Source organism: Mycteria americana, chromosome 2 (genome assembly GCF_035582795.1).
Source record: "Mycteria americana isolate JAX WOST 10 ecotype Jacksonville Zoo and Gardens chromosome 2, USCA_MyAme_1.0, whole genome shotgun sequence".
NCBI classification, from domain to species: domain Eukaryota; kingdom Metazoa; phylum Chordata; class Aves; order Ciconiiformes; family Ciconiidae; genus Mycteria; species Mycteria americana.
This window is the reverse complement of record NC_134366.1, coordinates 41403754-41430074: the sequence shown is the minus strand read 5'-3', so window position 1 is coordinate 41430074 and position 26321 is coordinate 41403754. Positions and strand designations below refer to the sequence as shown.

General features: G+C 37.3%; 1 protein-coding gene across 1 annotated transcript in view; it reads right to left on the bottom strand.

Moving 5' to 3' along the window:
- Positions 1-26321, bottom strand: part of KCNH8 (potassium voltage-gated channel subfamily H member 8) — a 197914-nt gene that overhangs the window by 44548 nt on the left and 127045 nt on the right. The window contains exon 8 of the mRNA XM_075495570.1: positions 3852-4049. Within this exon, the coding sequence (XP_075351685.1) occupies positions 3852-4049 (198 nt within the window). The remainder of the gene's footprint in view (positions 1-3851; positions 4050-26321) is intronic.

The window sequence follows — 26321 nt, the reverse complement described above, 5'->3', positions numbered from 1 at the left end:
AAGCAAAATTGAAGAAATGCTTACAGATACAGGTCGTCTGGGTTTGTCTGTGCAGAAATGTGCTTGCTGATTATCAGTGGGGAAAAATCACTGCTAGATTGTCTGTCATGTGGTATTGATCTGAGGTATATAATATACACATTTACAAATTGTTTATTGAAAAAACTATTAAAGAACTTGATTATTACTCTTAAGGGACATCTATCTTTATAGTGCTTGAAAGAAAGCTGACAGACTCCTCTGAGTGGCAAAGGAATTAGTTTATAAACAAGACAAACAAGATGCTGACCTTGTATGGCTATTTACAGAAGTCCAGTGTGAGTGAAGAGAGACAAGGGGGAACAGGAGGAGGAAAGGATGCATTTTGGTGGTTAATAATGCTTTTACACGGTAGAAACAGGCAGAAAAATCTTTAGTTTGGAGTGCTGAAAATTTTTACAGGCTGAGTAAAAGACAAAGGAGCTAGTTACAATATATATGTCTTTATTGTGAAGAGAGTGCAGAAAAACAGACAAAGGACTGCAGTGTGGTGTAGTTTCACAATACAGTATGCATTCTTGTAGATGTGATCCAATGACATTAAGTCAATACAAGTCCATTAGTGAAAGAAGATAAATGAAAAGCAGGGCAGAAAGAAAAGGATCAGATAGGAATATTAGAAAGAAAAAGTAAACATAACTGGAAATTTATTTCTAAGAATAATCAGCTGGGTCAATTAGGTGTTCCTGATGGTGCAGTGAATTGCTAAGTCACTAATGTCAGAAGCTTAGGCAACAAAATGTGAGGGACTGGTGTAATTAGAATAGAAAAATGGCAGCTGGAGTTGAAACAATTTAGCCAGACATAGCTAAATAGGCTAAAGTGATGGTGTAGCCTCTTTAAGGATGTGATAATCAGTTGGGGGGGGGGGGATAAAGCATTAGGTGGTGTATGGATGCATATGTAAAAATCACATGTGATATAAGTCCCCAACAGCCTCCAAGGTTAGGAGCTGGACAGTTAGAGATCTCCGTGATGTTATTATAGGCACAAATATCGTCAAGAGTTTTATTATTATGGGAAAATCTGTCTTTGTGTATGTACATTGGAAGACAACTGCTACTGATGATGACAAGCTATTCCTGGCTGTGATAGACATTAGATTTCTTTATCAAATAATCACAGACCCACCCTACTTTCTGTAAGAAATCTATTAATCCATTCTCTAAAACCAAGTAGGACAAGTTAAAAACTTCCAGGAACTGCATTTCATAAAGTGGCCTTGATTTTAATGGATATTCTAAATTACATTTTTCTTGCTTAGGGAACAGAGGAACACCTCTGATCCCAGAAAGGACTGGAGCTACTAGAATGGGCCCCCAGTCTCATAAATACAAAACTGCACATTCTTTGCTCAAAGAACATGGAGAATACAAGACAGCACATGGTATGGTCATCTGCAGGAGGACAGATCTAATTAATATTTTACAGATGCTGGGTATCCTAGGAATTCTGGTTAAATTTTAATAAGTAACTTTTCTTTCCAACTTTAAGAAGAAATACTGTATAGAATAAGATGTTCTATCTTGACAATTTTACTCGTTTTAAATTGTAATTTCAAATTAATGCAAACCAAAAATTAATACCAAGAGGCAGGTAACAATCAGATAGGACTATTATAAGTTATTTATCTATTAAATTAACACTTGTTTGGGTTTTTTTGTGGGGGAGGGGGGCTTCAACTTTCTTTAAGGTTGTAATAAATTCATTTCATTCTTTCAATTTGCAGTGACACACATTAAATAGATACAGACAAACTACGGATAAACTAAATCATGCTATCCATTACACCTGAAATTTCATAAACTAATGGCTTGGTCTAAAAACTGTAAGACTTACATCAATTTTTCTCAAGACATCACTTTCCACTAGGGAATTTTAAAATTAAGTATCAGCCAAAAGTATAATAAAACATGTTTTAAGAAATGAAAACGTATTATGGCCTAAAGTATACAGAGTAGTACTTTATTCCTAGTAGAGTTTTCTGAGGCGTGCTCACTGGTCTGCGCTGTATGATGCTAATGCCTTCTTCAGGTTTCCTTGATCTGCTGAATTTCTTAAACAGCATCTTAAATACAATTCCTTAAGAAAATACCTGCAAACTAGCCTGCTCTGCTTTCTTACCTGGATATATCTTGTTCACTGGACCCTCCCAGCTGTAAAGTCATTCTTCTACCTGCTTGCCCATGAGCAACTTTGCCTTTCAGTTTTTAGTTCCCTCTTACTACATTCAGTTTACTAGTTCTTCACAATTTATTCAGTGCACAAGCATATTAGTTCTACCACTCAATAATATAAGAAATGAAAAAGAAATTGCTATAACTGGACTAAATTAAAGTATAGGATACTTTTATATTCTACTCTATTAAGTTTGTGAAAGCTCTGCCATATCAAAGTGAATTAAATATTCATCATCGCCTTACACAGGATATCTCTTGATTTCTTGACAGAAATGAAAACTCCTTCCTTCATTTGAACAGATTTTATGTAGTGAAAGCCCCAAAGCACAGAGACCACACTGTATTTTAAAACTATAACTTTATGCTACCAGCAAAAGCAATTAATGAGCTGCTTGTGTTTTTGTGGCATTGTCAAAATCAAAATGATATCATTCTTGGATGATTCATTACATTATTGCCAATCATTTTCAGGACTGGGAAAAATGACAATAATTCATTGAGCACTTTTTATACCACTTGATGCTGCAAATATATAGTTTATGGGTCATTCATTGTGTTCCCTGGCTTTCAAGTGTCAAGTTGCCAATTTATTTTTGCCCAGGAAAATATATGCTGCAAAGCTGACAACCAGTGCCTTACTGACTAGCCCTGGAGAAATACCTACTGGTACTTCCAGAACAATTAGGGAAGCAGAAAAAAAAAAAATGAGGGGGGCAGTACTCTAGCAGTGATTTGCTTTTACTCTTCGCACCCACTGTGACATCTTTGAGTTGTATGATGTACACACTATGAAATAGCACAGCTAATTTTTGGGGGGAGGAGGATGAAGGTAGAGCGTGCTGCAGGTACTTTCTCCAGTGGTCTTGGCTTACCAAACTCTGCAGGTGCCACCAGCTCACTGGTTGTGCCCAGGTGCCTCAGGAGAAAGAAGGTGACCATAAATGAGCACATGGCTTTCCCCAACAGTACGATTAGGTAATTCACATAAATAAAAATACCACTAAGAGCTCCAAACATGACAAAAACACCGCGTTTCGATTCTAATCTGAAGCAGCGATGTGGTAAAATTTACTTAGTGGTAATTAAACTGCTTTTTGTTTATGATAGAGTCACCTACGGCTCACCAAACAGTCCTCCTGTCTCTGTCCTGTCTCTGTTGCCTTCTCTCTGGGCTGGTCCTTCAGATGTGGATACGCACCAGCTCACAGCCAGATACACCGGGGAGCTGCCCACCGCCCTTCGCCATCATCCCCAGGGGATGCTGTAGGGACTGAACTGGAGCTGAACGTGCACCTATTACTTGGCTGACCGGAAAAGCGCCTGGCACGTAACCAAAATGCTCCCGTGGCACGTGGCTGGGCCACACTCACCGACAATAACGTAAGTTTGCATTTTACCGGGTGACAACTGTCTTTTGTCGCCACAAGTGATCAAAAGGTTAGAAATATGTCTGCTTAAGAGAGTTTAATCTAGTGTAAACCCAACAAAGTTATTTCCTTCTTTTGCCATTTTAAATTAAACTTTCTGTTGTGTGGGGGTTTTTTTAAAGAAACTCAGCAAAATTTCAGCTCTTGTTTTACTTGCCCCTACCCCCCCAAAAGGTTTCACGTGATGCTTAGCATTTGTACCTACCCCCAATCAGCATTGTGCAAATGGAGAAGATCTTTTCAGCATCGGTATTGGCTGAAACATTTCCAAACCCAACACTGGTGAGGCTGCTGAGGGTGAAATATAGGGCAGCTATATAGGCACTTCTGATTGATGGGCCTCCTAGTGTATTATTCTCATAGTAAGGAGACTCAATACGTTTTCCTAGCTCATGAAGCCAACCTGAAAAACAAAGCATAAAAAGAACTATTAAGGAATACTGACACCATGAAAACTACACATTCTGTAAAACAAAATAATTCTAAAAAAAAAAAAAAAAATTATTTAGAAGACACTGCATTATTCACACAATTCCAAGAATAAAAAGAACATTAAACTGTAGGAGTTTATACAGCACGTAAAGGATTGTGTCTCTGGAGTATTTATTTTTATGCATGATTATTTATGATAAAAACTGTATTTCTGTATGGAAATCAAGTGTTTTTGAATTGCATATTACACATCTAATTAGATAATTCACAAAATCCATTAAGGCACTGAAAAGAAAAAAATCATCACCTAATAACACTGCAGCAAGAATACAACATTGATTTGATTCTTTCCATTAATTAATGCTTGGAAAGCTTTTTGAGATTCTAAGACTAAATTGTTATAATAATAATTACATATTTAGAGCTTTTTACATGTTTCTTTTTACAGTAGAAAAGATGCAAACAACTAAACATAACTCACAAACCAGAATTAATTTTCAAAAGATGCTTCAGTAAGTATTTTCTAAATTGTTCATTTAATCTTTCCTTCCATTTTGCTAAATCAGTCTGTGTGTGCTAGAGAAGGTAGAATTAGCTACTGCCTCACAGATATTTAAAAAACAACAACAAACCAACAAAACCCCCCAAAGCAACAAACCAGGAAAAAGTATGCAGTTCCTCTTTTGGAAAAGGAAAACAACCGACCTGAATGAATTGCATAAACACAATGCTTCACAAAAATCAAGATAGGAAAAAAAAGATAAAAATAAATTTGTGTGCCCACTCTTGCCTGTTAAGCAGTTTGCTTGGGAGAGTGGGAATCTTTCCTGGATATTCAGGGAGAACCGCCAAAACAAAATATTCCCAGCAGGCAGGGTTTTATTTTAGAAAAATTGGTTGAGGGTCCACCTGTCGTAGGCTGAGACCTGACAGACCGAATCACCTCCTGAAGCTTATTCTCTCTCTACTTCAGTCAGCATCCATTTCTTCATTTTGGATGAATCCAAGTATGAACTAGGGGAAATCCCCTTGTACAGAATATCTGCAAAAGTAGGGGGAGATTTAAAGTATCTGTCCCAGCACTTCCAATTAAGTTGGGGAAAAAGTCTGTAAGAATTTACCACCTACAGCAGACTTGTTGAGCCACAGCTGCTACCATCCTCAGCTCCATACTCTCTTGCACGCTCTCCTACAGAAAAAGCTAAGCCAGAAGAGCTGGGTAATGACAGCGCAAAGTCTAGCCATGACCCTGCCGACCCACTCTACGAAGGCCAGTGAATATAATCAAAAGCATAAATAAAAGCGCTTTGCATTGTCATAAGATGGCAGTACTGAGTGGGCTGGTTTACCTTGCCCACGGACAAGAAAGCATATGAAAATCTCCTTGATTTTGCCTTGAAGGAAAGTATTAATCACATGAGGCTATTTTATATTTGTGGCTCCCAATTATATAAAATGAAAGAAAAGCAAAACTAAAAAAAAAGCCTAACTGAACCAATATCAGTCCTCTCTCTGTGCACTACTGTTTTCCTGAGATTACACTACATTTCCCCAACAACAATATGGCCCTTTGTACAGCAGATTTCATTTCTATGCTCATGTTAGGGAAAATAATCCCACACATTAAAGAATAAAGAATAAAAACCTCAGAAAATCCCTGGCAGAGAGTAGATAGCGTTAAAAAAGTCTATCTAAACCTAATGTAAAGAAATACAATCATAAAGTTCAATGTCAGGTTTTGAAATTATTCTAGTCATATGAAAAACTGCAAAACTACAACAAATTAAATAAGTTATTTTAAATAACAGTAACTGATGTGTGAATACTGAAATAATGCCTTTTAGGAGAAAATCTCTTTCCTGGGAGTGTTCTAAACACCACTGATTCTTGGCTTCTGTATTCCCATTTTTCTGCCTTTTGTTATCTGAATGAATTTCACATTCATTGTTCCCGGTGGTCATAATGCATCTCACTGCAAGTTTCTCCACCTCAGTTTTAGCTATCAAACAAACAAACAAAAATATTGAATTTACCTATCGTAACTTCTATGAAACATTACAGGCCTCACTTTCAGACTACTACATTTTCAATGCTATCCAGAAAAGGTGGATGACTCCATTCGTTAATTGATAGATATATGTAAACTGGTTTCTTCTTTACAGCACACTTTATGTTTAAGATTATCAATCAAAACACCCAACCCTACTGAAACATCATTGTTCCCAAAGGATTTGTTACTGCTAGTGAAGGTAAGATACAAAAATAAATGCCTACATTATATCAAACAGTAGAAGTCCCTATACTATTTCTAATATAATTCTACTACCAAAGTACCAAATACAATATTAGCATTTTACAGTTGCTAACGAGCACTTCTGGCCAGGACACCAGTATCCGAGATGAGTTCAGCACTCTGTGCCCAGTTCTGTGGCATAACTGAGGGTCAGACAAATTATCTTAATCAGTAAGATGAATGGCTTATCACTGGGCTACAACAGTAGCAGTTAGCAATTATTAGCAATTGTTAACAATTGCTAAAAAAATGCCCACTATATAAAGAAAAGCTGTTAGGTAACTTTCTTTAGAGATGGACCATGAGATTTGGAACAGAAAATGTATCTCTGAAAGTGAAAACCCAATAAATGTATTCCTCCGATTTGTAGGTGAGGACACGTTTACAGCTTCTCATTTCTATTTTGGCTGTTAGAGATGATCCTAATCAGGACCTTTTGAAGAAACTATATAGGATGAGGCTTCAGCCAAAGTATATAAAATGCTGCAAGATCTTCCAGATCAACTATACTTCTCAGCTTTTTGTTGATAGCACTACATTTTTTTCCATTTGGGGATAGAGACAAGTTGCTGTTGGCTGTAAATGCTTTAATTAGCCAATCGAAATAGTCATGAGATAGCATGACTGACTGATGCCTTTTATTTTTTTGGTTCCTGTAGGTAACAGCTCTCAGCAGATTCTCTGGCAAACTTGAGTAATTAATCTCTGCCCTCAGGGAAGAAGAGAAAAATAAATATACCTTGTAGTCAGAGGGAGCTTCCTAGAATTTAACATTATGAATCTTGTCTGGTTCTGAATTAGCATTATCTAGATATAGCTGTATGGCTTTGAAAACATTTTTAAGCACCAATTACGGTAATTAAGAGGAAGATTTTTCAAGGGGAAAAAGAGTACTTAGGTAATCAAGTCCCATTGGAAAAGTCAGTAGAAACTGGATATCTAGCTCCGTTAGGCTACTTTGAAAATTGCTGGATCTGTACTGAGTTTCATTTACCTGTATCTGGGAAGTGCTCAAGTACCAGCAGAAACATAAACAAGCATTTAAGCATCCGTAGATGACAGACTTTATAACCAGATGTAAAATACATTATCTCATTCACTGGACATCCAGAAACTCAGTCTTCCCTCAGTTTGGTGCTTGCCCTGCATTGAGCAGGTATATCACTCTCTATAATTTGCAGATTCATTCTATACTACTACTTAGATTTTCCTTATATGCCAGACACTTAACATAACAAAAACCCGTCTGGTACTTCATTTCAACAACTTAAAAAATAGTTGCACTTTCTAATGCATTAATTACCTACGGCATTTATTCTGTAATACAGGCATACATTTTTTCCAGTTAAAAAGTAGACCAAAACTCTCTAGTTTATTCTGGACTACTGTGTCAGGACATGCAAAGAGGAATGGATGAGGAGTATCTCTTAGAGCATCCCTGAATGCCTTGAAAGCAGGAACGGTCCCCCAATTGACCAGTGGTGATGACATTGGAAGAGAAAGGGTGGGACAAAGGCCCACCTTCTCTCCGCTGTGATTCCATATCAAATTCAGGGTCTTTAAGTATTCCTAGGGGAAATGCTAACATAGAAAAGCCTATCTGCTCCCACATCATCACCTTTTCGTGTTTAAACAGTATTTGAACCTTATTTAGGGCCAGACCATACTTGGCTCTTTCCCATTAGTGAAGAGAGTAATCAATGTTACCCTGATAATAGGTGTCGTGGTTTAACCCCAGCCGTCAACTAAGCACCACCCAGCCGCTCACTCGCTCCCCCCCAGTGGGATGGGGAAGAAAATCAGAAAACTAAAAGTGAGAAAATTTGTGGGTTGAGATAAAGGCAGTTTAATAAGTAAAGCAAAAGCCACACATGCAAGCAAAGCAAACCAAGAAATTCATTCACTACTTCCCATGGGCAGGCAGGTGCTCAGCCATCTCCAGGAAAGCAGGGCTCCATCACGCGTAACGGTTACTTGGGAAGACAAACGCCATCGCTCCGAATGTCCCCCCCTTCCTTCTTCTTCCCCCAGCTTTCTATACTGAGCATGACATCATATGGTATGGTCAGCCCTTTGGTCAGCTGGGTCCCAGCTGTGTCCCCCCCAACTTCTTGTGCACCTGGCAGAGCATGGAAAGCTGAAAAGTCCTTGATTTAGCATAAGCGCTACTTAGCAGCAACTAAAACATCTCTGTATTATCAACACTGTTTTCAGCACAAATCCAAAACATAGCCCCATCCTAGCTATTATAAAGAAAATTAACTCTATCCCAGCCAAAACCAGTACAGTAGGGAAAGATAATATGTAATGAGTAATGCTAGGGTAAACTAAAGGACACTCTAATGTGTGGGTTACTTTTAAGGGCTATGTTTCAGACTGAATTATGTTTTTCTGGCTCAACTGAAAAACTCTGGAGCTCTAAATGAAAACACAAAAGATAGCAATGGTTTTATTAGATGCCATGTCTTCTTTATACTTCTCCAAAACCTAGAACTGTACCTTATGAAATAGCAGGCAATACAAAACCATCAAAAACCAAACAAAACCTAGAAATACTGGAGAAAAAAAGACAAAAAGTATAAATAAGTCCCCAAACAGTGAAAAATAATAATAAAAAAATGTCCTGAACTGAAGAACATACAGCCTTCTGATATAAACGGATTATAACTTTTTACACAGAAGTCTGTATGTTTTATGCCTGCTAATGTGTGTTGCAGTGGACAGTTTAGGGTCATTAAGGAAAAGATAAAAGCTATACAAAAGAAATTAGATCCTTCATCACTGGAATGCATTTTTAAATGAAAATCATCGTGTGCCCTAAGAGCTATGTTAGCTCCCACTGCAGCAGTCCCTGGTCACTGCTGATAGCTACTCATTTCATATCTAGAGTCAGGCAGGAGCTGTAGGTTTGCATGGAAATCAGACCACCCCTTCATTACATAGCTGCACACTCTGATTTGCAAATGATCATCTCATATTTCAATTTTAAATAGGGGAAAATTATTGCAAAGATCCCACTGATCTCAATGAAGCCAGGATTTTAACTTATATCTCTCTCTACTCTGCCTTGAAATATTAACCTCCAAAAAATAAACCTTAGGGCAAAACAGTTGCTAAGATAGAACAAGTAAGCAAATTCCCTTCTTTTTAGGTAAAAGCACTCGTGATTACAGTCTCTGTGAGATAGATTTTACACATCCCAATCACTTCCATCAACTGTCCATGTTGCTTCTTCAGAATATGCCATTGTTAAAGAGCATTTGAGGAGGGGAGACCAGAGCTAATACTGTATTTGAGATAAGATGTTACCATAATTTCATATGACATTATAATGAATATATTCTACCTTATCAAACCCTAATTATCATTCATAAGATATTAAAACATTAGCTTTGCTTTTAAGATTCCTTCCAAAGACTTTTGCACAGGTACTTTCTAGTTGTTTCTGGCTGATGCAATGCATTCAAAATTTAGAGGTATATAAGAAGACCAAATTGTTTTACTTCTTCTAGTGTGCATGACTCTGCATTATTGAATAATCATTGTCTCTATTCTAATGGTGATTACTCATTTAAGGTATTCAAGTTCTTCTCAAGATCCTCAAAGCCTTTTTTTATCCCTGTCTAGCCAAAATGTTTTTGACATCTGCAATCTTTTCCTGCTAAAACATTTGCTTTTTTTCCCCAGACTATTAATGCACTAAACAGCACCATTCCTACTTCTTAATCCTGTGGAACATCTCTGTTACTCTTTCATTGTCACAAAACCTGATCATTTGTTTACAGGTTTAATCTATGATGGAATTTTGCGTGTCACGTTAGGAGAGGCTTCCAGGTACCAGAGCAGATGGTTTAAGGATTAAAGACCCCCAGAGATGACAGGAGCAATCATACTTTCAACCACTGCTTCTAAATAACTGTAAATATGGCAGGCCTTATTGCACCAGGTCACAAGGAAAACATGGAACCAGGCTTTACTTTCACACAGATTAGAAAAAATATGTACTAAAAATAGAAAAACCCACAATGCTGAAGGTGTCATACAGCTGCAGGCTCCAAGACTCTGAAAACGCAGCTCCATCATGTGTGTCCAAATGGCATAATTGCATAATAGTAAAATACAGGCCATGAGTTTATGCTCTTTTCAAAAAGAAGATAATAAATAAATTTTATATGTGTAAGCGGAAACCTGAGGTGCATCTATATGGCGTGTCAATAAGTACAGGTTACAAAGGAACTTCTCTGGCCTAGAGGCTATATTTGAAGAAGAGAATTAGCTGGCATTCAAAATAAGTAAAAGTTAAGTGGCAGTGCGTGAAATTTAGACTAGAAAGACTTCAATATTAGTACAACAGACACAAGCATAATGCCTGCATGACAATAAGGAACAGTTAGCATTAATCTACTCCCCTTGGTCTTTATTTTGCTACCACACTTTCCTGCAAACAGTAGACACCTAAAATGAGAAAGAAAACAAATATGATAAAGGAAAGACATTAACATTTTTCTCAAGCACTGAAACTCTGCTCAAAAATATTAAAGTCATTCCCAAAATAATTTATTCTAAAAATGTGTTTTCTTATTTTTGCATTGTAAAATATTGTCCTTAACGGAGTATATTCTTTATTATGATGGATTTAATTATAATTTTTTTCTTAAACTAGAAAGACACATGACACGGCTATGAATGAGACTGATAGTGTGACAGAACTAGAGGAACATCTACTGCAGTCAAATCCACCTAGTCAAATTTTGTGGAGGGAAATTCTTGACAGAACATAGAAAAGAAATAGATTTAACTTGGACTATATGAAACATAGTTTTATCTCAGCTGCCTGTGGCTGGAGTCCTTGTGGTAGGGGCACAGAAAGCCACTCAAGACTGCCCTCTGTGACCCTGAGACCAGAGCCTGGGCATGAGCCATGGTGGCTGGGAACTGCTGTGCATGCAGCAAGTATGGAGATTAGTGCTTCAGAACAATGCATGGCAGAGGTATCTACCCTCTACTGTTCATAGCACCACCTTTCTCTTTCCTTCAGACCACACTAACTATATAAGTTTAAATCTAATTTATGTCTATTTTAATATTTTCCCCCATTTTTCTTTGTCTGGGTCTTAATCCTTGGTACCATTCTGGTGCATTCATTGCACCCGTTTATCCCGATAATGAAGAGTTAACTATATTAACCTTGTACAAGCAGATTATACTTAACCTCTGGGCTCAGTGGACTTTTACATGCCAACAGAAGTAAGGCACGTGGATATTACCATGACGGCAACTACAGAACATTTTCTACAGATATATATAAAAGTTTATACACTTTTACTTGATGAACACCCACATTATAGACAATAAAACCCACAAAAAAAAAAATCCCTTTAATATCTTATCAAAGAGGAAAAAACCGACCCCTTCTCTATCAAGTATTCTAAGCCTCTTTCTATAAAGTAGATAAAATCTTTAAAGGGGAGAGGAAAAATTTTATAAGATTTCATACTTTAGATCTGAGATGTTCATCTCTTTAAAGCCTAATGCATAAACCAAAATAAACCCTTCATTCATGTAAGCGCTATCTATATCATTTACACCTCCATGTGAAATCATTAACATCGTGTTTTGGGCAGCTCGCAAACAATGGCAATGATAAGAAATGTAATATTTTAAAATGAATAGAAAAATAGGTGAGAGTTTCAAAACCATGCCCTTCTCAGAAACAAAGCTTGATGAGATGACAACTTCTCTCCAAAATTATACATAAGGATTCATGAGCAGCAAATTTTAGGATCTTCCCAAATTAACAAATGAAGTAAGAGATGGGCATGAGCCAAAATCCAAGGCACAAACATGCTGAGATCTGGGCCATATCTTTGCATCTAGTTAATTTCTTTATGATGGATCAAATAAATCAGGATTTGAACATATGTCAGATGAAATTGTAATCCTCTGCCAGACTTTGGGAATTCTACCACTGATTTTCGAACATCTGTAGCATCATCCAGAGAAACTTTGAACTTGGACATAGTGCAGTCAGAAAAGAAAAACAAAGATAAAAATTGAATGTCCATGAAGCTTGCACACTCAAGATACACCAACTTCTGTAGTCAAAGGCACATAAGTGAAATGGTTACCTTCACATCTGGTTCCTTTTTAATGCTTGCCTTAAATGATGGAGTACCCTTTGCAGATACATTGACTGTTCTTCTTGAACACTGGTCTAGAGGATAACTTTCCCTAGATCCTTAGGGAAAGTTTTTAACTATCTAGAGACATACAGTGAGACAGATGTTTTAAAGACTTTTAAAACCCATAGAGTTTTCCAACCTAAATGCATATTCCCTTTGGTTAGTGCATTTTTAGATACAAGCTTAACCTTTGTCAGGTCTACCAAAAATTAATTTAATTTGAAAAGTGACATCCTGTGTAATTCTTTTGTAAGGCTGACTAATACCCTTTGTAAATAAATTGGCTGTTGTATTTCTAATTGAATATATACTTAGAAGCTATCACAAAAATAATTACATTTTGTAGAGCTTTAACTCATGTAAGTCGACAAAGTCATAACACAATATTGACCCATTGTGCTCACTGAAAATGAAGTTTTCATGGTGTAATAAATATTCAATGAACGTAGTAGTTTCAGGAAGAAGAGGAGCTCAATCAATGGATTAAAAAAAGAAAAAAATCTAAGATCTAATTGTAATGTTGCTGATAACAACAAAACCAGAGCTGAGCCCACAGAAGTGCTGAAAACCTGACAATTAAGCTTTAATTATCTTACAAAACTCAACTCTAAATTGCAAGTATCTCTGCTTAGAATAAGAAAGTAAAATTTCTATATTCTCACGGTAGAATTGATGCCCCCTTGGAAATACTGATAAAATTCCTTTGTAGGGAGCATTTAATTTCTTGTCATCAGCAAGGTGTGATCTGTTAAATAATATATATTTTCATTTTGGAAGGCCATAAGTGCAAGGAAAGATACTTTTTATCCTACAGGAAGCTTGTAATCCACCCCAGTGAAGGCACTATAGGTGCATGGATTATAATTTCCATAGTGTCTCTGATTAATCACTCCTTGGCATGTTCATGGCTTGTAGGTGGTAGAGCAATAGGTCTGATATGAAATACTTGTAATGCTAGCATTTCATTAGCACTTTCTTTTCCAACAATGTTGGAAAGATATCTTTTAAAAAATAATTAGTTAGTCACAAGTAAGAACAGAGTTCTGCAGCTCTTCCACCTAATGCAAAATGCTACATAAACACTCTGCAAAACACAGTATACATGAATTACCAACAGCTGCACACATTCCAAGCCCCAGTTTGTAGCCAGAACCTAACTATGTTCATGCATTAAACATCAACATTTCTAGATGAATTCCTATCTTCTTTTGTCTGCAAAGTAAGGTTTTACTCTTTTTCTTCTACTGGGTTGGACAAATCCCTGAGGACCAGCCCAGACACAGTTCCACAGTCAGAGCCCCAAATATTTCTTAAGATGGTAGATAGCTCATGTGAATTAGCTACTTACATTTCTCCTTCACCATGTGGCAAAAAACTCTCTTTCCAGAGAAGTTATTTCATGTCTACAACTGCAGTATATTCTGGTGAGAGAGGAAAGAAGGGGGAAACGTGGCCCTATGAGTGGAGCTCCAAGACAGTCTCCAAAAAGCTAGCTGGTGTTCTGCATGACTATAGAGGTTATTACTGGAGGACACTTCCTCCAGGACCATTTGCCATGTGGAATGGGAACTGCATGGCTGAACTTGTCCTGTTTGGTGGGCCAGCTGTGCAGGCTGACTGGGCAGGCTTTGGGTGGCTAGTCCCTCTCACCCCTATCTGTGTTACTACCTTGTTACTACCTTGGTGCCACATAAGGCTGCAGATTGCATCTCTGGGACATACAACTGGTATTCTGTAGATGTCTAAACAAATCACACAGCTGCACAGCTCTCTTGTTCATATCGATGAAGAAGCCTCCACTATACTTTCGCAACAGTCTCATGTATAACACAATAAAGATTTCCCTTACAGTAGAGATATGTTTATTCCAAGGTAGAGACCTGACTATATCACATATAAGAGCTATGTATAAGAATTTTAAGAGCTAACTCAGCAGATCTGCAAGGAACACATTCCTTTTGATATTTCATGATAATTCTCTAAAGATTTATACTTACTGTTGCATAGAAGCTCCAGTGTACATGGTAAGTGCACCTGCATTCCTGCAGAACTAGGTCATAAATTCCTTCAGTCTCATTTGTCAAGGAGTAGGTAAATTTAGAAATGAAATGTACTGGAAACTCTTCTTCTCTGTGGTAAGCATGTACAGCTCTTCTCAACAGTAATTTGTCAGATGGCTATATTTGGATATGTGGGAGATTTAAATCCTTCTTGCTTTTGCAAGTCAGCAGGTTTTTTTTCCCTTCCCCACTTAATTGAAATGACAAGATAAGGATATTTTCAATATCAGCTTCCCATGACTGTGTCAATCAATACATACAAAGCACTATATATAGGTAATTATTTTAATTAAGCTTTTTCTTTTTACTAGGAATAGTTTATAAACAACTCTAATGCCATTAATATATTTGTAGTGAAGACAAATGCATTCTAATTTTTTTTTAATTATCCTGGTTTTGTCCCCACTTAAACATACCTCAAGATTTTTTTTTAGGGTTCTTAAGCTAAAAGAAATTAGTAACATAAGTAAATTAACTGCTTTTTTGTAATATTGTATAATGTTCATTTAATTTTTAGATTACAGGTAAAACATACAAGTCTAAACATATAGCTAATTTAAGAAATAAAATTGCAAGCATATCATTAGAAGTATATAAATAATTTGCAAATCATCTTCTTTAAGAAGATGGTCACACTGCCGTTTCACAAAGAGTCTCAGCATTTAATGTTACTGCTCCCTAAGCAAACTGGCTGTTACTGTCCTTTTCCAGGCTATCAAATGCCTTGCAGCTAAGCTTGGAATTAGAAATGTTAGTGCTTCTAGTCCATTCAGTGCAAAGAGCATGTCTATCTATGCCCTCTTTGCTTCCCTGTGCTCCATCAGTCTGTACCCATCTGTTAGAGCTTTTCTTATCTTCTATTTAGAGTGTAATACCCTTTTGGGCACGAGCAGCCTTTTTATCCTGTGTTAATTCAGCAATGGAGACAAGAGGGTCTTGACCCATAACTAGGATACCAGGTGCTGTTGCAATAAAATTAATGGTAATGACTTTTTTTTTTTTAATGCTGTCAGCTAATTAGAAACCTGCTTTGCAATTTTATGTGTTTGGAGTCCAAATCATGACAAAAAGGCGTTGAGCTACTACAGGTGATACATTCCTGTCTTTTTTAAGAAATAAGTACCCTCCTCCATATAGCAATACATATAACATTAAAATGAAACTTTTATTATCAAAATATGCCAAAAAATCCCACAAAACAAACCTTGCAGAATGTCAGTTATAAGGTTGCTAGCAAAATTTTGGGTCTGCATGTATGCAGTGTGGCATAATCTAATTACCTAACTCCTACCATAGTTGGTAAATTAATCTCACCTCTGCCCTGATGTTCTCACCTGCTCACATTTCACCATCAGAGAAACTCAGGCTAAAGTCTTTCAGTACTTTATTTACATGGCAATTTCTCAGGCCTAACAGTGAGTATATCAACAACCCTGACTCAGAATCTTCAAATAGATTCTCCTGGGGGCAATGACAGTGGTAATCAACACCTTAAAATCCCTGTAAAAGAAAGTATTATTTATTTGCAACAGCAAGATATCAAGAGGACTATATTTTTTATAAAAGCAGTGAAATATGCTACATGTATTTTCATACTGCCTGTTTAACCACCAGTGATCTGCGAGAGTGGGGCTGTTTACTTCTGGACTCCTCTGTAAGAGTCCTCTCTACTTCTCAAAGCTGAGTAATGCAATAGGTGGTCCCTGTCAGTCAATACCTTCCCTTTGCCTGCCATCTCCCACTTTTCAGCAATCAAGACAACTTTCAGCAGCTTCTCCCTGTTCAAATGCAGCCTCCCAACCTGGTAAAACAGGAGCAGATGCCGCAGCACTGAAGCTATTTCCTTTAGTAGGTCTAATTACAAATGAAAGGGTAATTGCAGAATTGCAACAAACCCATGCTAGTTTTCGTCTGACTAGCCTGCATAATCACACAGGGGATGATATGACAGTATGGAGTTCAGTCGGGTCAGGATAGACTGTTGAAGTCTACATGACATCCATTTCTCCTTGTCTTCTACACTAATAACATCCATGCTAGTTAGATAACAGCTAAGTATGCTAACCCTCACTACAATCCTCTCCGTGCTTGCTCCATAGATTTCTCAATATCGTCTAAGTCTTTTCCTCTGCATTCTTACCTAAGGAGCCACTGTGTGCTTTCTGGACCAGGATGCTGCCCCAACCAGGCAGCCATACGATAAACACTATTAACACTTTATTTGCTCTTGCCTTGTCTTAATTTTCTAATCCTTGGATCTACAACCTAAGTAACATTTTTCAATGTGATTTTTTCTATATGTCATTTAAATCAAGGAAATTGAGGTCCAAACATATTTGGCTTTTGTGAGGGGAAAATCAACAACATTTTACTCCAGATTATATCTTAGCATAATAGCAAAACAAGAATTTGCAATCTAATGAAGGCTTGATGTAAAAAAGGAATAAAAAGTAAAGAAAAAAGTTAGCGTCTTAGTGGGAAAGCACACTACATGTTTAAAGTTACAGCAGTTCTGAAATAAAACATCTGTGTCTGCAGATCTGACAGGTCTTTTTGAAGCGCATGACATAAGGAAATCCTAAGCATTAGCATTTTTATCTATAGCTATCTTAGATCTGACAATGAAAAATGATTTAGAATAATTAGGTATAATTACTTTTACAGAATCTGGCTTGTGTAAAACTTTATAGCCTGTAGAATGCTATGACATACTCTTACAACTCCACGTCGGTTTCTTTTGTTGAAAGTACTTACAAGTTAACTTTAAGCACTGTCACTTGAAAGTGCAAAAGAAGCACGAATATTTTCAAAGGTATTTGAAAATGGAAGAAAGTCTGGAACGAAGAGAGTCTTGAATAATTTCTTCATTTTTATATGGAAATGATTTTCTATTCTGGTAGCAGGAAAACGCTTCTTTTATCAAACACCTGCTCTGTTAAAGGGCAGGAAAAAGGCTAAATAAATAGAAAATAGGAATATGCACAAAGGACATTTCTAGATTAAAAATGTAAGGCATGCTTGTGCTATAGAAGAAAAGAGAAGCAATTTTAGTTGTTATGGTATGCCTGTGGAATGCAATATAACATTCTAACACCCTAAGATCTCTACCTATGTGATAGGGCTGAAAGTGGCAGCCCAATCAAATATTGAAGCAGCTGCTGAAAAGATTTCAAAATATATAACAAAGGCTTTGCAGGTTTAAACTGGATTGAGACATTGTAATTTGGACAGCCAAGCCACAAGCTTTGAAACCAGAAGTATTAACTTCTGAGAAATCCTAACAAAACATGCTATTAAACCAACATGTAATAGGCACTAATATTTTAGCAAACTGGTACAAAGCTCTCCAAGGAGGGTAGTGTAACCCTAGAACAAGCTACCAAAGAGATGGAGGCCTCTCCAGGACTTGGATGGAGCAAGTCGTGTCTGACCCAATTTAGTGCTGGTGATAGTCTTTCTTCAGCTAGCTGGCTGGACTAAATAAACCCCAGAGATTCCCTCCAGTCAACATTTCTACGATTTAAAGTACAGCAGTTAAGGGTTAAAGAGTCTGATGTAATTTCTAATTGACTGAACAAGGTTTTCATACACATTATTTGCAACTTTCAATAAATTATACTCTATGGTATTTCTGTTACAGAAGCCACGTGGAAAGATCATGGTGTTATTTTACCTCTTGGGACTATTCCCTCTTATGGGGTGTACACTGAGCAGATTTTCCCCCTACATGTGGCACTGAGAATTTTTATTACGCTTGCAGAAATTGGTCCAGATACAGCTTTTCCACTGAGATAAAAACCACTTTGTAGAATTAATGAACGATATGTAGGTAATATGCGGTTAGACACAGCAGGACACTTTCAACTTTGTCCAATCTCAGGGGCTTCATCCATACACCAGATTTTTACTTTTCACTTAAAAATTGTCCAAAATTTTTGTCCTAGGTACGAAACCTTGGAAATGTATTAATACGTAAAAACCTCACACTCCCTTTAATAAGGTTCTTTCATGCCTATTTTTTTCTGGGCTGCAAATCCAATGGGGTACCTCAGTCCTGGGGTATTTCGTGATTGCTAAAATGGTTCAGTCAGAAGACAAAGTACGGTGCGTAAAGGAAAATATAGTTTAATCAAGGAACTGAGCCTGTAGAAAAGAACAGCAGGGAAGAATGACAGAATAAAACCTACTAAGACCCAAAGCAGCTGAGATACAAATTAATGTTAAATTAAATGCAAGGGAAAGGTTTCAGTTCAGTTCAACAAACGACACTTTGATTTGGCACAGCTCCATCACAAAAATAGTGGTTTGGGTTTTCAAATGCAAAATTGAATGATTTCCACAAAGTTAGTTTCTATGGATATTTTAAAATTTAAATTTAAATTTTAAATCCTGACAAGGTCTGGTATACACAGGTCTGAAATAAGGGATGCTAATAAAAAAACCTTTTCCTAGAAAGTATGTTTTACATATAAAGCAGGCAGAAAAGTAGGGCTAGGTTTTCAGGTAAGCCTTTACAAGACCTTCATTTGCAAGTGTAGGCCTTTACCATGTGCAGGCAGGTTTCCAAACACACTTCCAGCATATGTCCAGGTGATTACAGCTGTGCATATAAAAGCTCCTTGTAACAGTTAATTTTCTCTGTGTCTATTCTAACAGACTGACAAACAAGTGAAAAACTATGTGCGTCTGCTCATATTGTACTAAAAATTGTACATAACTGTGATTATCTGCAAATAGGAATTCCTCTTCAAAAACTAGATGAACTTTCCCTCCCCAATTATACTTTTTCAAAAGTGTAACCCAATCAGATAAAAGAAAAAGTTTTCTTTCATAAATATTTCACACTATAAGCTTCTCCAAATTGGGCCTCATATATAGTATTCTATACCAGAATTGTTTTAACCTTTCAGGTAAGGTATCCAGCAGACTTTAAAGAAATATTTCACAGTTGTTTTGAAACAAATAAGTACGTTTATTCACTACAATTTCTTCATGATTTTAATGAATTTATCTATTGTAGTTCTTACAAGGCTGGAAATCGTGTACATCAAACGGTAATTCATGGAAAATGTACACGTGCATACAATAAAAGCCTTACTTTTACTGAGAGGTAAAACTCAAGGTGATTCAAAAACACTGAAAATACTGAAAAGCATTCTAGTGTAAGGCATTCTCCTGGGGTTTAAAATTTCTGTTTCAAGTGCCTTAGAATAATTCATCACTGTGAAATGCTTCAGTACTGTGGTACCTCCTTGTCTTTTTCAAAGGATGTACAATGTAACAAGTGCAGTTTGTAATTATTTGTGTGATGGGTGCTTTGAAAAGTTTCATAGCTTCAAAGTGATTGTCTTATTTTGGTCTAATAATTTATAGTTTATTCCTATTCTAATAATTTATTCCTATTCCTATATTCTAATAGTTTATTCCTATTTATTATTCATGTATGACAGTCCAGGGGTTAATTATTTCATGTAAGTGCTGCAAGAAATAACTCAAACTAGTTGGCTGACTCTTTAATATACTGATGCCCCTAAATGCTTCACAAGAGTGGTAACCATAAACCGTTTCCTTCATGTATTAATTAGAAATGATTTTCCAGACAGATTAATTCACTTCCCTCCTTCCAGATATCCAAAATAGACAGGTGAGTATACAGGTCTGTATGTTCCACACAATGGACCTCCAATACAGACACCCCAGGTCAACAGAGCATTATATTTCATTTTACTAAATTGAAGATGTCAGCACTCATGCATGACACAACTGTATTTTTTAAATTCTTTTTCTTAAAGTTGTGTCCTAAAAATCAGAAAGGACCATAGTCCCAAAGTGACTGGTTTTGTTATTACCAATGACAAAAAATTAAGAAAACTGATAATCAAAACCATAACGAAGCAGACTGAAAGAAAGATTAAAATCAAACATTCAGGTACAGAGATGACAGATTGAAATGAACAACTCATCATGGCTAGTGAATGATGTCCTGTGCAATTTAGTCAGCATGAAGTTCTTTCCTCCCCTGCAAGGATTCATAAATCCACACATGCCAATTCTAACCTGATGGATGTGTGTGTTTGGAGCGGTGAAACTTGACCAATATTTTATAGCAGAATACAGTTTTCTTGGCCAAGAACCTTGGAAATTTACAAGCACTCTTTCTGGCAGTGAAGAGGATCCGCTTAGTTCTAGCAATGCAACAAAACAAACTGAACTGCTGTTCCCACCCTCAACAGACGTGATCAAAATGGACCAGGGAGTGCTGGCGACCTGGGCTGAACCTTGCCACCTGCCTGGCAGCATGAGAGCAGACGCCAGCTGCAGCCTTTCCCAAGACTCCAGTTGTAGTTCCTTACTATTAGCTCTTATTAAGCTGAACACTTATCGAAATTACTAGGAGCTGTTTTGTCATAGGTCCAGACTGAAACTCCAGAAGGTAGGTCTGGAATCCAGAAGTAGGTACACATACCTGCATGCAATGACCACTTACATGACCTGGGTCCAAAACCTGATCATTCCTTAGCACTGTAATTTTACCCTGTGTGTTTTGTTAGCTGATCTAACAGACAGCCCCAGTACCTGGAGATCTGTGATCACACAAAATCTCAGTTTTCATAACTTTTAAAAATTAAGCTCCTGGTTGCTAACGTTGCTAAGAATATGTTGAAAATAGGAATCTCAGAGAGTTCAAAAGCAGACTGACAATTACACTTTTTAAAAATCTCTTTTTTAAATTTCTTTTTGTTCTGTTTTTTGAATGCTTGGATTCGGTAAAAACTGCTTATGTCACATTCAAAACCAAATTTATTAATTCTCTAACAGAAGGAAAAGTTGTACAGAGACAGATCTGGAGTAATCTGGGGTCATTAATAGTTAAGACAATTCATACATAAAAAAGAAAAATAAAGACTAAGCCTCTATCTCAACTTTAATACCAACTGTTTTGTCACATCTAGCCATTTAAGTCATTAAACTGCTCTGCAAAAACTTCATGATACATGAATACATTTACCTGCTTCTACAATACATTACGAGGATTAATATAATATGAAAATACTAAGAGTTAACTCTTAACTAATTATTGCTTTAACAAATTATATATTATGTTGACCAAGAATGGGAGTAATGACACTGATTTTTCCTGTTACTTACTCTGATTATGCTGGGTTCAAGAGCACCAGAAACTTGTATTAGTTCACTAACATACATTATTTGAGGAAGAACCAGCAGATACACATACCTAAAAACAGTCTTTCTTCTGAAAAGAGGATAGCCTGAGTTTTAACCTCAATAAATGTACCAATGCCACAAGTATCTGTTGTCAAGGATATGCTTAAATCTGCAACTTCAGAATTCCTGGCAAAGTTGCTCAGGACCTTAAGAAAACTAACAAAGACTGCCTCACATTTCTTAGCATAAGCTTGGAAAAAGCTTCCTGGCTCTGAAAACTTCCCAAGCTGTTGAAACTCAAGAGAGTTACAGGGTGATGGCTCTCTTAATGGATATTCCAGCTTGATACTGACTTATGAAATTCTGACAAGACTGAAGCTTCACGGGGTGCCACAAAGGACTTGGACAGAATTCAGGAACCCAAACTCAAGAGTCTAACCTAAAGCTTGCATCTAAGACATTAGACACCTACATTTGCGATAGTCCATATCTGCCAACTTCTGCATCAGGCCAGAAATGCCACCATCTTTGCATGATTAAGACACTCAGAGCATCTCTCCTATCTGCACCCAGTGAGGATCCTCCAGTCACATTGCCTCTGCATCTAAATCCCCTGAAGGACTCAATGGGGAAGGTAGTTGTGAACTCTTGTTCTTCCTCTCTCACCCATCACTGTATCGCTGTAGCAAATTTCATTGCAAAAGAGTATGTGGATTGTCATTTCACCTAATACCTCACTGGTAAAAAAAAAAACATGAAAGACTTCAGATCTCTGTTCTCCTCAGCCTTGGAGAGCCCAAGCCTTCATCTCTAGCTTCACCTGGACACTGGAGACTCTGGGTAGAGACCCAGGCATTGGCCATTCCTCTGTTGAAATCACATCAGTTTGGGAAGGAAAAGAACAACCAGGACTCAAGGAAGAGAGCTGCCCAGGAAAAATGCTGAGTGAAGTAACCCATGCATCAGGATATGGTGCTCTCTTAAAGAGATTTGCCTTGTACCTGTATCTTCCGTACCTTAGACACAAGTTCCAGTGCCTGAACCCCATGCTGAAGAAAAGTGAAATTCGATAACAACACCCCTCCCTCCTTCTGTGGCCGAAAGAAATCAGTGGCCTCTCGTTTTGTTTTTCACCAGAACAACCTACTTCACATCTGTGCTCTGGATGGAAACAACCCCAAGCTGCTTGCGCAGACTCAGAGGAGTGCATGAACTGCTGCAGAAAGGGGCAATCCTTACTAGCACAGGTGCAACACTGCGCAAACACAGGTGAACTCTCAGAAAACCCAACACTGCTAGATTTACCAGTTTGGATCAACACTATTGGAGGGATTTCTATGTTAAATTCCACTACATGAAGCATACATGTCCTTCAATGTCTGTGAAAAGGGCTTATAACTTCCCTGCAGCCCAATGTGAGGCATAAAAACCTCGAGTGAAAGGGCCTGAAGGCAAACCCCTATTTTCAGCATTTCCTACTGGTTCCACTCAGGTGCTACGGACTTCATTCTGCACCTAAATCTGCCACCCATTGGCCTGAGAGCTAATTCAGGGTATAAACCTTTCACTGGGAGTCAGGCATCCAAGTCCCTTTAAAGGCTCTGACTGCAAGTGCGTGATAAACAAAGTGTGTGGGGGGGAAGTTTTATATTGCAGAGTATGTGAAGTAGAGTGGTTCAGTCATGACTGAGTTCTTGTTTTCAGAAGTGCTGTAAATTACAAAGCTAAAAGAAAATGAGTAAACACTCGAGGTGAGAGTGGAGGTATTTTATTGAAATACAGATTTAAATAGCTGAAGAATACCCTTTACAGACCTGACTTTAAAGCTTCTCCCAAAGTAAACATATACACTTTATTTTCTATAAAAACATAAATTATTCTTTACTTTATTTTTTTTTAAATTTTGCTTCAATAACAACTCCTCCATAGTCAGAATGTTGTGTTACTGTGGGTGGACTAATAAACAGTTGCGGCTAAAGTTGCGGATAAAAAGTTATGGCTGAATTTCTGGTGGACAGGAAAGAATTTTTTTTGAGACAATTAGACAAATTATACCTGGCAGCTTTGACTATCTAAGGGAACCAGCATCCTGACTCTTGGCATTCTCCTAATCTCCTCACTACACTCAAGACAGCTGAATTTCAACAGCTCATATGGTTCTCACAGAATGAATGCCTTTAGCAACAGGAAACATTTTCAATATTATCTGTTTCCTGTAGAGGCAGATCAAAAAGTCATTTCTCATATTTGGTAAGAACTTGAAGGGGAATAGCTCAGTATGTACTAATTCAAAACAGCAGACAGCAAATAGAGAATCTATGCCTAAATCTGATACCAGTTAAACCTCTAGAAATGAGAGCCAATGTATTTAAGTCAATGGAATTAGAGTGGTAGGATCATTCAGGAACCTCAACACAGTCTAGCCTCTACTCCGTGTCAGCTAACGGAAAGTTAATCTTATTTTTACAGGTTGCTGAAAATCATGCCAAGTCTCAGGGAAACATCTGTTTCACCAATAATGAGGGGAACAAGGTGGAATATAACAGAGAGGGATCTGAAAAAGCCAGAAGGGAAAAGCATGACAAGGAGTGTACCACTGTCTCAGGTGGGTGGGAACGACCAGTCCAGGAGTCATGTTTTTATCAGATGTTAGAGTCAAGCTGCTGCATGTGGAACAACTGTTTCCTGAGATGGAAGAACTTGCTGAGGTAAAGGTTTCTAGCACCTGAAAGCAGTGCCCATACTGCATATCTTCCAAATACCTCATGTAATCAGTTAAAGTAGCAATACTAGAGCTAAGCAAGAGATCCAGATTTTAACATTATACTACACTGGTGTATGTCCCAATGCCACCACATCATGACAGTTCATGAATAATATTCCCAGACACTACATCTTTCTTATTGTGCAACTCTAAATTTGTGGATGTAACTGTGTTTTAAAATTATTTGCAATGAGAATGTTGCCAGAATAAGGACAAAAAATGAAATAAAGGCTTGCAATTGCGCCCAGCAAGAACAAAGCAAATACACTTTTCGGTTCTGGGTATTTTCACAGGGAGAACTTTATCACTCCCATTGCCCCAATCCAAATGCAAATTAAGCACCTCATTTGTTTAAATTAGCCAGAGAAATAGATACAGAGAAGCAAATGCTACTCCCGCTAAAGTCAATGTTGTGAGATCTGGGCTATGGTGCATATCTGATGGCACAGCAAGGTCCAAAGTATTATGTTAACAGTACTGCAACTTTAAAATGTTTGCTTTAAGTGTTAGCAAAACCTCCGTCTTGAAATCTGTGCCACAGGCTTTCTGAGGAAGCACTAAATGGAGTAAGGAGGTTGCTAAAAGCTTTTTTCTCGCTCTGCCTCTCCCCCCAAAAATAGAAGCAAACATAAAAAGCAAAGAAATCTTCTTTTCATTCCAGGCATGGTTTTCCTTTCTTAGAACAAACCTGTCCCTATATTTCAGCAGTTACATGCATTGCAGCATCCATACCCAGGGAACCTGTTTTTCAAGTGGACACCACCTGAGACACTTCAGTGAAGAATAAAAAGCATACTTTCCAAGGGGAAGACACATTCCTTTTAATAAAAAAGTGTAGGAATTCTATTTTTTATGTTGTATTTTTTAATGCTGTCAATTAGAAAGCCTCCTAATGCCTGGAATGAACTTTGTATAAGATGTATTGATAGAAAATCAAGTCTCCAGTTTTGGTAGTAATGTAATAAAATTAAAAGTTTAAAAATTAAAACCTGTAAATACAAGACTAAGGATCATATTCTACTGCTTTGCCTGCAGTAAGAAATCTCTTCTACGTCCTCTCCAAAACGGCACAAAAATTTCCAGTTGAGGCCTTCGTACAGGAGAACAGAATATCCTCAGTGTCTTACAATAACAGTGCCTTTATTATCTTGCCCAAGCAAGATTTCTCCTGTGTGCATTATTTGTTTGTGATTTATTATGACCTCCAAATCTCATTTTACTTTGCTTAATCACTCATACCCTAAATCACACCTACCGTTCTCCCCTCAATATACCACCTATGTGGATGCTGTAAGGTGTAGCGGACTGGTCATTTGAAGTTTTCTTAAGGTGAAAAGAAAGGCTAGCTACATATAATCAGCTGTGTATCGTGAGAGTAGCAAAAATTATAGCACACAGAGGGCCAAGACTTAACTTCATTATGTTTCACCAGCAAGTGGAGAGCGATAGAATTTGCAGTGATTAAAGAAATTACATAGTCTTATTTTTCTGCTCATATAAGTGACACATAAGCTTAAACAGAAATTTTATCAGTGCTGAAGTGGTCTTTGCAAAACAACGGCTTCATGCAAGGTATCTATAGTTTTCTGAGCTCTTCTTTTTAAAACCAGTTTCTAATACTTTAACATTTTAAAACTGTTTCCCTTAAAAAAACAAACAAAAAACCCCAAACAAATCCCCAAAGCCATAAAATATTTAACTTAGTGCTAGAGAGAACTTTAGAAATAACCATTCTGACAGATACAGAACTAATATCTGTAGGAGCTTTGCAGGAGTC